We start from the raw sequence: 12,254 nt of genomic DNA on the forward strand, positions 1-12,254 counted from the left end.
AGCAGCCAGAAGCCATCCTCCACTCGCCTATCAGTTACTATAGTGACGAGTCTGAGCAAATTAAGTAGAGGCAGGTCTATGGGGGCGTCCGCAGCCTCACTGGCCTCTGAGATTACAATAGTGGAACAGTTCTCTACGTTTTGATTGGTTAATGTCACACATTTTGAAAATTCATACACAACGCCAGCTTTGAAAGGCTCAAGGCAGTCATCGCTCAGCATGTGTAGTAGTTATTGTGTAGTATCATGTGTATATCATGTGTAGAGTATTTTTATACACTTGCTAGAGGATTGATGGGAAAATGCAGGGAGATCAGAAACTTTCAAAAAGCAATTAGCAATTTAGAATGGTATAATAAGGCCTGCACAGGCTGAATATTAAAGCGTACACACAATTACAAATCACTTCTTCAAATAATGTTAACAAACAGGTTCTCAGAAGCATTTTCTGCCTCAAAAGTAAAAAATAAGAAGGTTATTGTGAGAACGTTTAAAATGGTAACACTTTACAATTAGGTCGCAAGATAATTGCTACAGATTTGAATAATCCTTGTTAATGTTAGTTAATAAAAATACAACTGCTCATTTTTCACTGTTCATGTTAGCTCAGGTCTATTAAATAATATTAACAGATACAACTTTTGATTTTAATAATGTGTTATTGAATTAAAATGTATTTAATGATATATTAAAAATTAATAAATGCTTTTCCATTGTTACTTCATGGTAACTAATGTAGTTAACTTATGTTAACACACATACATACATACATACATACACATATATATATATATATATATATATATATATATATATATATATATATATATATATATATATATATATATATATATATATAGAACTAAATGTCACAATTGTTAGATATAAAGTTGCATTTGTGAAATTTGAGATCACAATTGGAAGATTTAAAGCCACAATTACAAGAAAAAAATATTCAGTCATGAGTCGCCATTGTTAGATATTGTGAAATTTAAGGTGCAATTACATGAAAAAGTTTATGAGACAAGATGAAATTGAGAGATATCATTGCAATTATGAGAGAGAGAGAAGTTTGTTTGTAAGGAAAAGCCATAAATTGTAAGAAATAAAGTTTCTAAATTCTAAAATATTAAGTCACAATTACATTCTTTTTTAGTTTATTGTACCTATTCTATTTCCATAGGTACTTCTCTTTCAAGTTTGTCACATAAAGGTCTTCATTCAAAGCTTTAAGACAGAAAGTGGTCAAAACAACTTGTCCCTGAAAAGCAGAATGTTTTTAAGCCAATGTTTATTTACAAGACCATTGCTCATTTCCCGAGCAGTCACACTCTAGACTGCCGGATGACCATGACAGACAAGCTACATGAACAAAAACAAACCTGAAAGAGGTTTCCGTTTCTGACTGCATTCACGTGACGGCTAGACGTGGCCATGAATGCTCCTCAAATAAGATTTAAACAACCCATGTGACGAAAAACTACTATAAACTATTAGAAGCAATGCATCCTGCTGGGCCGAGCCAAAGCCCCCTGCTGCAGGCACGGAATCAATGGATCCACTCATGTGACTGAAAACTGACACATCCCATCCACGTCAACGGCAACAGGACGCAGGCATGCTTAAAGAAAAAAAGAACATTTAAACCCAAGGAGACAATAATATGAGGTTTTTAGCATCAAATAAAGAGCGAGTTATGGATTAAAAGAAAGATGCTACGCAGACAACGTTTGAGAGGTGCGGCCCGTTAATGGGCAATTTACTCAGAGCCGCACTCTTTCAGAAGTCGGTCCAGACACGTCAGAACTGTGAGCGTGCCCTGTGTGTGTCCGTGCATGAAAGGCCTGAAGTGTCTGTGATCTTCCCCGTGCAATTCTTGGCTCCGCTCAGTCATTTAAAAGCTGTGAGATGTACAGTACAACATTTTTGGAAGAGTTTCACATACACACCACCACATGTTTTCCACATTAATCACATTTATCTTCACAGTCTGTCACTTTTGAAACCAAAAATGCTTTACTTGAGGATCTTGGTATGCATAAAAATAAACATTGAGCACTAAATGTTTTGCCAAATTTAACCATGTCACATTTTTACCATTTTTTTTACCAAATTTACCATACACATTTCATTCCTTTATTGAAACTATTTTTGACCCTGTCACAACTAAATGATTTAGCTGTCAATATTTGCATATTTCTGAAAAAGGTCATTGTGCCCGTCTCTCGATCAACTTGCACCTGTCACAAAAGCATTAAGTCCATTTATCATTTTGTTCCTCAATTTCATCTGCGCAGCTCAACATAATGAAAGTTCCACCGCTCAAAACACTTAATTGGTTTGAGTAGAACAAACTTAAATTAAACAAATTAGTTCAGTTAAATTAACTGTTATGAGTATTTAGAACTTTCTTTTGAATTCACAGCACTGACATATTTCAAGTGCTATGTTTTGAGTTGTATGAACTCATTTCTTTTCATTTAGACTACCTTAAGTTGGGATTTCTATTTAGCATTATTGCTTTGCCCATGGCACTCAAAAGGGAGGGTAAATGCTCAAATTAAGTGTTATATAATGTTTTTTTGTGCAAGATTAATGGTAAGTGAGATTTAGTAGAGATTAATGTTTTGTTATGCTAATTTAAAAGAGTTTAATGTGGGTTTTTTGGAGAGTTACCATCATGGTGACAAGTGGCGCCAAGCGTCTCAGGTTTGAGAGCAGGTAAGTTACATGTTTTAAGTTGCTGTACTCATTCTGTAAGAGCTATACAATGCTATTGTTAACATTTTAGCAAATTAGCAAGTTGGCATTTTCGAAATTAGTTTGTTATAGCTAGCAAAATATTTACATTGAGATAATCTGATAATTTAAATGTTAAAAGTTAAATGTATACAGTAAATTAGTGTACTCAAATATTTTAAGTTAAGAACAATAAAAATATATGAGTACAAAAAAAAGCTTAAAAAATTCTCATTCAACTTTGAGTTCTGACTACTTATTAGGTGAAGTAAATAACTCATTTGATTTGCAAGAACTCAAAATAAAAAAGTTAATAAACTAAATATTTTATGTTAATTGCCATCAAAATGTATGAGTTAGCAAACTCAGTACTTCAAGTTAGGAGCAATTAACATGCACTCGTGAGTACTACTAACTCAAAACTTGATAGTTCTGCTTACTTAAAATTGGGAACATCATAACTAAAAAAAAAAAAAAAATGTAGTTTTGGAGTTTTGTGGGGGGGAAAAAATCATTCTGACTAGACTTTAGCAACCAAAAATGTTCTGCCTTAATATTTGGTTTCTGATGAAATCATTGACCGAAACAGCGAAATTTAATTAGCACTTCTTTAATAACATGTTTTGACTGAGTCTATTTTGTGCACACAACATGGATAAGCTACATCAGGTAAACATGTCAGTCTAGTGTGGACACACTTCACCATGACCAACAATGATGCTATTTAGCAATATGTAAAATTTCTTCTGCGGCTTTTAATTTATCACATGAGAACACAACACCCTGAACAGAATAAAGAGTTACTTTGGCTAAATGAAAGCTTTTTTTTTTTTTGGTGCATCACTAGATAAACTTTTAAATGCAAATCTTTTTATATTGCATTTCTTTATGAAGTTATGAAGTGAGGTTAAATGGCAAGCAACTCCTTTTATGCACTAACCAAAGTCACTTTTTACCAGTTTTGGGCCTTGGCTAATGGTGCTTTCAATTCCACCTGGGAAGTTCATATTTATGATGTCAAGTGCATTTAAATCACTTTGGTCAGAGTAAAATGCCGATGTATGTTTTCTAAATAAAATTCAACAAGATTTTTTCAATCCACATCTACAAAATTACGAATAAAGAATGCACATCGGATACATTTTTGCATTATGTTTTTACTCAATTGATGAAGGTGCTGTGAACTGAATCGTAATATATTCTATCATAATTGCACAGTAGTAAGGTATTTTGTACATGCAACTTAAATAATAATAATTTAATTAATTTTAACAAATTTACCATTAATACAGACGCTGCGTCCGACATGTTTTCCCACTAACATTCGCCCAACTCAGTTTGTGAACATTGATGTGCACTTGAATGCACTATAAGCTCACACTATTATTTAAAAGACTTCTTCTGACATTAAAAAAAGTATATCATCCCTGTTCTTCCAAGGACCTTGTCAAATATGGCCTGGCAAGACCATGCAGCAAACAGCTCTGCCAGTCAAAACACTGGGCCCCAGACAAGACGGGCACTCGGGTCCCAGTGCACGTCGCAAAGCACGTCACATCTGGATGAAAGAATCGGCGTGTGCCCTTTCATTCACACGTGGGACAGCTCCCCCGACACAGCCTCTGCTGCCAGAGACTCTGTGCGTTCTACGCTCATTCCTCTTATTGTCATTCTAATTAGCTTTCAAGAAGGAAAAAAGCCAGGCTCATAACACACACACACACACAGAAGCTCCTTGCTCGGACAAGCATAGTCACAAATAGAGCTGACCATACATACAAAATTCACAGATCCCAAGACAAGTTTTAGTAAAATAAATACACTCCCTCGTCCTCTGATCAAATTAGTAAGCTACAGAGGACCCCATAAATGCATATTATACAGACATGTATTTAGACTAATGTACACTAATATACACTCTCCATCAAAATCTCACGTACACAGACTCATCGGAGGTGCGAGATGGAGAACTGGTGCATCCCAGTGAGAGAAAAGAGGTTGAGACAATCACAGCGATGATGAGAAGACCTGATTGACCTTCACACACATTTACCATGAGAACTTCTCAGAGAGAAATGCTTTACGCCGCACCTTCCAACACAACTAATGCCACTCACAAACGCACACAAACTCGGAAAACCTTTAAGGAAGGTATAAATTCATGCTGCTGCTGGATCGTCTGCTCAAAGTCATAAACAGGTGTTTTTAGTAAAGAAAGGTCACTGACTTGACTTTTTTTTTTTTTTGGCTGGATCTCTTATGTTATTCAAAAATACATTACAATTTCAATGCATTATGATGAACATTTTTTTCAATTCCTAAATTAGATACATTAATTCTCTGTGTAGCATTAAGTCAGAAATGTCCAAGTGGACTGTAGACTGTAAGAAAAAAAGTCTTATTAAAAGTCCACCAAATCAAAAATCATTGTAGTACACCCAATGAAACACAAATATCATAGCAACTAGAGGAGTCATTTAGAGGACCATGACTATGTGTCAATGGTTTGATTATTTTTATTATATTTTATATTTTAATTTAATTAAATGTTTTATTTTATTTTATTGGCATGGTTTAAAATGGCTTTAAAATGTCAAATGGGATGACCTTTGAAAAAGCAGCCTCATTTTTATTTGCAATTAAATATGATGTCTACCCTGACTATTGGCCATTCAATATGCAACAAATTGTATTTTTTTTTAATTGAGAGTTACACCACTTGACATTTTTAGATTAACTACATCACAAATTATACATGCAATGTTATCATTTGAGAGACAAATGCACAACTGAGTGAGAAAGCATATTAAATTAAAGAGCAGCATATTAAATTAAAGAGCATATTATTATACATAATCATGTAAAAGTTTCATTGCATTTTGAAAACGGCATAAAAGTTTTCCAAAAATGTATGATACCAATATGAAAGCAAAAATCACATTTCTAAGAACTTACTGGCAAATGCATTTTAAACTAGATTTTTAAAAGCTTTCTCTTTTTCATCACAGACATCCATCATTCTCAGACATCCTAATTTGTTCCTGGCCCATAAGAGAATTATGAAAATTGTGCAATGCAACTTCTACATGATTCTGCATAATAATATGCTCTCTAATTTAATATGCTCTCTCACTTATGGCCATGCCTTAGTCTCTCAATTAATATGAGATCATAAAAATGTATGTATAATACAAAAATTTCTAGGAAAGTCGTATAAAATTGTCAAGACATGGCCTGTCAAACTGCAGGACACTGCCGTTACCCTTTCACATTTCTCGCCATGAGAACTGTTTCTGTTCATTGAAACAGACATATACATATTTGTAGCCTCTAGATAATTAAATTTGTGCAGCAAAAATCCAATTACCAAAAGAAAATGGGGCTGCATGATGTGAAATCCCAGTCTTTGAGAATCCGAACTGAAACCGAACATCCCTAGTGAAGCCATCAAAGGCATTCAGAGTCTATAAATCCTCCAGGATTGGGGATTACTCCCTGTAATATGAAAGGAATTTTACTACTCTAAACATCTTTTCTTGTATTATTTCTCATCAGTTGCATCATCATCCTCCTCTACAGATGGAGAGAATTGAGCAAATTAAAGCTCCCCCATCTGTTAAAACCCAATGATGGCTAAATCATTTCTTAACTGCCACATGAACGCGCATTATCAAAGCATTGTCAAATTAGTGGAAATTGGCAGCTGACAATTCTCAGCAGGGCACTTCCTGACTTTTCCACGCTGCCAGTCAAAGGTCTGGAGACAAGTCAGGACAAGGTTTATGGGAATTCCCTGGTCTGGGGGAGCCCTCCTGCAGATGTAGGAATATTACCTGGCAAAGGCTACATCTACATTAATTTGAATACATTTGAAAATGGCATTTTCCTTTCAAAAAGCTCTTTGTCTAACACTAGCGTTTCAAGCGTTTCCCCAAAGTTTCCAAAAGTCATCATCACTGAGATGACAACAGGAGACCAGACATGATAAAAGTTCTCACATTATTCTTCTGGTTTAATCATTTTATTAGCAAAATATCTCACCACTTACTGACGCATGTGGGTCGCACCCAACCAACATCTAAAACACAACTGCCATCATGTTTTGCCTAGCGCTGTGCGTTAAATCAAAATCGTAATAAAACCGCGATGTGATCACGCACAACAGTAGAAAGCACGATTTCTCAGCCAGCCAAAAATGACCAAAAATGATGGAGTATTTTAAGTGCAAGTGATTGCACCGGCGACTCCATGTTAGCTGTCATGCATTAAAGGGATAGTTCACCCAAAAATGAAAATTTGATGTTTATCTGCTTACCCCCAGCGCATCCAAGATGTAGGTGACTTTGTTTCTTCAGTAGAACACAAATGATGATTTTTAACTCCAACCGTTGCCGTCTGTCAGCCGTATAATGTGGGTCAATGGGAACTTCTTTTATAAGAGTAATTAAAACTTGCTTAGACAAATCCAGATTAAACCCTGCGGCTCGTGACGACACATTGATGTCCTAAGACACGAAACGATCAGTTTGTGCGAGAAACCGAACAGTATTTATATCATTTTTTACCTCTAAAACACCACTATGTCCAACTGCGTTCAGCACTCGTTTAGTGAGTTCTGATCGTGCTCTGACAACGACAGTGATGTCTCGCGCTTATACTTCAATGAGTGCTAGACATTACTGTCGTTGTCAGAGCGCGATCAGACCTCACTAAGCGAGTGCTGAACGCAGTTGGACATAGTGGTGTATTAGAGGTAAAAAATGATATAAATACTGTTCGGTTTCTCGCACAAACCGATCGTTTCGTGTCTCAGGACATCAATGTGTCGTCATGAGCCGCAGGGTTTAATTTGGATTTGTCTGTGCATGTTTTATTTACTCTTATAGACGAAGTTCCCATTGACCCACATTATACGGCTGACAGACCGCAACGGTTGGAGTTAAAAATCATCATTTGTGTTCTACTGAAGAAACAAAGTCACCTACATCTTGGATGCGCTGGGGGTAAGCAGATAAACATCAAATTTTCATTTTTGGGTGAACTATCCCTTTAAGTGTGCTACTATTCAGCTTTCATACTCTGCACAAACACTTGTATAGCCCATATTTTTCTAGGTTAAAGTTAAAGCGGCCAGCCGGCCACGTAAATTTGATACAACTTACTTTTTTCAGGTGATAAGTACTGTATTTATATAAATGTACTGTACTGTAATTACCACATAAACCAGCTGTTAATGATCTGTCCATCACAGATTGCATGACTTCGCCACTTCCTGTGGATTTTTTTTTTTTTCATGCGACTAAGCGACTATAAATTTTGGTTGACTCAGCCTCTTTTCATCGACTAACATTTAGTTGACTATAAGGGGGCAGCCTTACTTCTTTTACCTCGAGTGCTGTGTAGAAATGCCATTTCACATGCTGCAAAAGATGTGAGCGCAACAGTTAAAGACGTCCGTCTAGTCCGTCTTATTCACCAGGTGAATAAAAATTGATAATATAGGCATTTGCAAACTGCACAACATACGAAAAGAGTTCAAAAGGCATAAAGAAATAACCGACGCTGTCACGTATCATTTATGCAAAGATATGGTACTCGCAAATAACGTCAGTAAAGCCAGTTTCCAAAAAATGATACAGACAAGTATGTGGGTAAGGAAATACTGTTTCAAAACCATGATTAAAATCAAAATCGCTATATTGATCAAAAAAATGTGATTGTCCATAGCCCACAGCCCTAGTTTTGCCACATGACAGCAATTTTCTGTCATCTCTGCTTGAATTTTCTGTCATCTTTGCAGGAATGTAATATGAAGAAAAAAGTAAGTATAACAATAGAAATACATGGGTACAATATGCATCACATGACTAAACATGAGGCATCGTTTTCACAGTCCACAACAAAAAAAATGCCATTTTCAAATTTTTCAACAAGGAACAGCTCAGTTTTCACACTACAAAAATGGCATCTTACTGTGGAACGGAAGCCAAGAATTTATGTAGACATAGCCTAAGAAAGACCGGAAATGGGAGCGCCTATCTCCCGAGTGTTGTTCAAAGATATCCATCCATTGTAAAACTATGATACTCAATATTATATCAAGCCTGACTGAAGTGAAAGCATCCTGAGGTTACGACTAATAGAATGACTGATAACTTGGTTTCAGTACTGTGGACTTAACATCACTCCCTACCCCCAGCTGTAATAGCTTAATTTGTCACCCTGACACACATACAAACACACACACACACACACACACACACACACACATATATACACACACTCGGCTCAAATACCTCATTAATGCCCAGCAGCCCATTATCTGAGGAGGAGGGGATGAACGCTCAAATTCAGTGCAGCCAATTTGAATATGTAATGGGCTAAAGATATAATCACTAAATCTAATTCGACAATTAGAACAGATTCCAGTTTTACACACTTGACACAACTACGCTACTCCAATTTTAAAGCGGAAGAAACTTCATTAGATCAGATATTGCTCGACTACATGTGACAGTATTTTGCATACTATAATTGTGGAATTAGTGGGGGTCGAACGATGCTTTAGGAGACACGGCGGCCACGGTTATCCCCCTCCTTGTCGCAGGTCTTTCATGTCTGCACTGAGACAACAGGCATAGAGACACAAGAGGCTCCCTTGGGTTTACCAACACCCCCACCTCTTCCTAGAGCTCTTGACAAAGCCTTTCCAGTCACCAGTCTGACCCAGTAACCTGGCGAACAGCTCGGGGGTGTTGAGTAGCCTCTCCCGGGCTTCCGACCGCAATCGAGTCACACAGTCTGCCGTTTGTTGAGCCCATTTCCTGTCCCGCTTCTGGATCAGATGAGTATGCTTTCGACGGGCCTGATTGTGACTAGCAGGCGCTGATGGGGAGGTGTGCTACGGCTGAATGTGCTAATCCGGTTAGACACAGGCATCTTTCTTTACAGGCGTTTCGCTGGAATGCACCCCCTACCAAAAATCCACCTAGGTCATACAGTGTGACCGCACTGCCAATTTCACTAGCTGTAAATAACAATACTCGCATATAAGCCAAACCGCTGGCACGCAAATGATACAAAACCCAAGAATCGCATCCAAACGATGACAGTCTTCTAATTTATGGTGCATAACTGCGCTTATGAACACGCGTGCTGCTGTAATTATATAAATGTTCCCGATCTAGTCGCGCAGGCCCTAAGAGTGGCGTCACTGCAAGCTACAGTTCCCTCTCCATTTCAGGCGATGGTTCAGGAGCTCATGAAATATTGAGAGAGTATGCAGGCAGCTGAAGGGTGCCGTGAGTTTTTTGCTGCACGACTCAACAATCAGGTCTAATTAAAGGATTGCAATTTTTAGGCATCAGGAGGGGTGAGGAAAAACACATTCATCTTACCCCCTGGTTCCCCTTGAAGCAAATTGCCGGTTGATTTGGTAAGGACCCCTGGGGACAGAAGAAAAAAAAGAAAGGTAGAAGAGGTTGGTTAGCATCTACTATTATTATACAAAGGATTAGAAAGAAACAAAGAAATCCTGGAACTGCATTATCTCCACCTGAATTTTTAGGCTGGAACTGATTCCAAGATGCTTTAAAGGGAAAGTTCAACCAAAAATGAAAGTTCTGTCATTCATTACTCACCCTCGTGTCGTTCCAAACTCGAAAGATTTTCGTTCATCTTCGGAACACAAATGAAGATATTTTTGATGAAATCTGAGAGCTTTTTGTCCCCGCAACTGACACTTTGTCGCTTCAGAAAGTTCATTAAGAGATTGTAAAAATAATTCATATAAATTGAGCGACGATTTTCTGAAGAGACTCAATTGTTTTATATGATGAACATATCGAATTTAGGCTTTTATTCACATAAAAACATTCATCAACTCACACATTAGTTGTGGTAAACAGAAGCTCAAGCAAGTTTGCTTGACGTGCGAGAACCAACGAGGTTCATTCGTGTTACGCGACACGTTTAAGCTTCCGCAAGAGGTTCGTTCTAGCGCATCGAGCAGGTTCAGTTTACGTTAATGTTCGCAAATGGATGTTTATATGTGAATAAAAGCCTAAATTAAATCTGTTCATCATATAAAGCAATTGAGTGTCTTCAGAAAATGCATATAGGTTAGTTTTACGATCTCTTTTTTGAAGTGTCAAAGTGTCAGTTGCATAGGAGGGACAGAAAGCTCTCAGATTTGATTAAAAATATCTTAATTTGTGAACAAAAGTCTTACGGGGTTGGAACGACATGAGGGTGAGTAATTAATGACAGAATCTTCATTTTTGTGTGAACTATCCCTTTATGAAAAACAATGCAAAATTCTGCCATCATTTACTCACCATCACATCGTTTCAAACACGTGACTGACTTTCTTCTTCAAAACACAAAAGCTTTTTTTGTCCATACAATAAAAGTCAATGGATTCCAAAACAACACAACTGGACCCCATGAACTTTCTACTGAAGAAAGAAAGTCATACAGGTTTAGAACGGCATGAGGGTTTTCATTTTATTAAGTGTTGACCCACAATGCCTGCATTTCCACAAGCTGTGTTTAGGTACTAACTTCAGTGAAATATCATGCCTACCTATTAGCCTCCCTTCACAGTAATTACAGTCTCCCGTTACTTGCTTGCCCCCATCGACAGAAGCACAGTTCTCTCCTGTATGAATTCATGCAGACTGCGAGTGAAGGGGGTTGTTTTTGAGAGAATGAAAGGCTGGCTGTCACTGGCCTCTCAGCAGTGTCATGGTTCTGCTTGTGCGAGCCTAAAGATCAAGGCCGGGCTTTGCTAATCTGCACTGGAATGCGTCCGATTAATAAATCTCGACTTGAAAGACCTAACACGAGTCAATCAAATGTTATTGTGTGAGGCGTGGATGAGTGTGAGGATGTTGAGTGTGTGTGGACATGTAGAAAAAGTGGGGGTGGGACAGTGCAAACATCATGGGAAAAGCTTTTAGCCAACAAATGTTGAGCACTAATTAGGACTAAAGGTAAGTTACAAAAAGCAATTTGGTCCTTTTTCTAAAGGTGCATCAAGCAGGCCTGGACATTATCTACTCTGTGGTGTTTGTCCACCACATAAAGTGTGTACAAATTAGGCCTTTTATATAACCATCTCTTGCGAGCTGTGTTGAGCTTTTAACACTCAGCTCGGTCCAACGTCCAGGAGCATATATGAAACAGTCTCATTCACATCACTAATGTAAATTACTGAGAAAGAAGGGAGAAAAACATTAGGTTTCCCCCGGCATAGCTCGAAACCATTAAGCAAGGTCAAAAGATAGCACTTATTATCTTCAAGGTACAGCTGGAGCTTTGCTCAACAAGCATGTTTATCTATTATGGATGTTACAGGGAGAGGCCGTCATGTCACACTCCAGACATACAGCGCAGCTCAAGTTGCTTATTAAAAAAATACAGGCTTATTGGTTCTGCATTTGTTGTCGTGGTCAGATTAGTGGCTAAACATTACTGAAGGGGGTGGTGGTGCTGTAGCTAACTTGAACTTTGTTT

At 37.6% G+C, this 12,254-nt stretch overlaps 1 protein-coding gene across 1 annotated transcript in view; it reads right to left on the bottom strand.

Moving 5' to 3' along the window:
- The window catches only part of LOC125254866 (RNA polymerase II elongation factor ELL), a 53,529-nt gene that overhangs the window by 38,365 nt on the left and 2,910 nt on the right, over nt 1-12,254 (bottom strand). The window contains exon 2 of the mRNA XM_048169708.1: nt 10,136-10,183. Coding sequence (XP_048025665.1) covers nt 10,136-10,183 — 48 coding nt within the window. The remainder of the gene's footprint in view (nt 1-10,135; nt 10,184-12,254) is intronic.

This window comes from Megalobrama amblycephala, linkage group LG19 (assembly GCF_018812025.1).
Source record: "Megalobrama amblycephala isolate DHTTF-2021 linkage group LG19, ASM1881202v1, whole genome shotgun sequence".
Taxonomy (NCBI): domain Eukaryota; kingdom Metazoa; phylum Chordata; class Actinopteri; order Cypriniformes; family Xenocyprididae; genus Megalobrama; species Megalobrama amblycephala.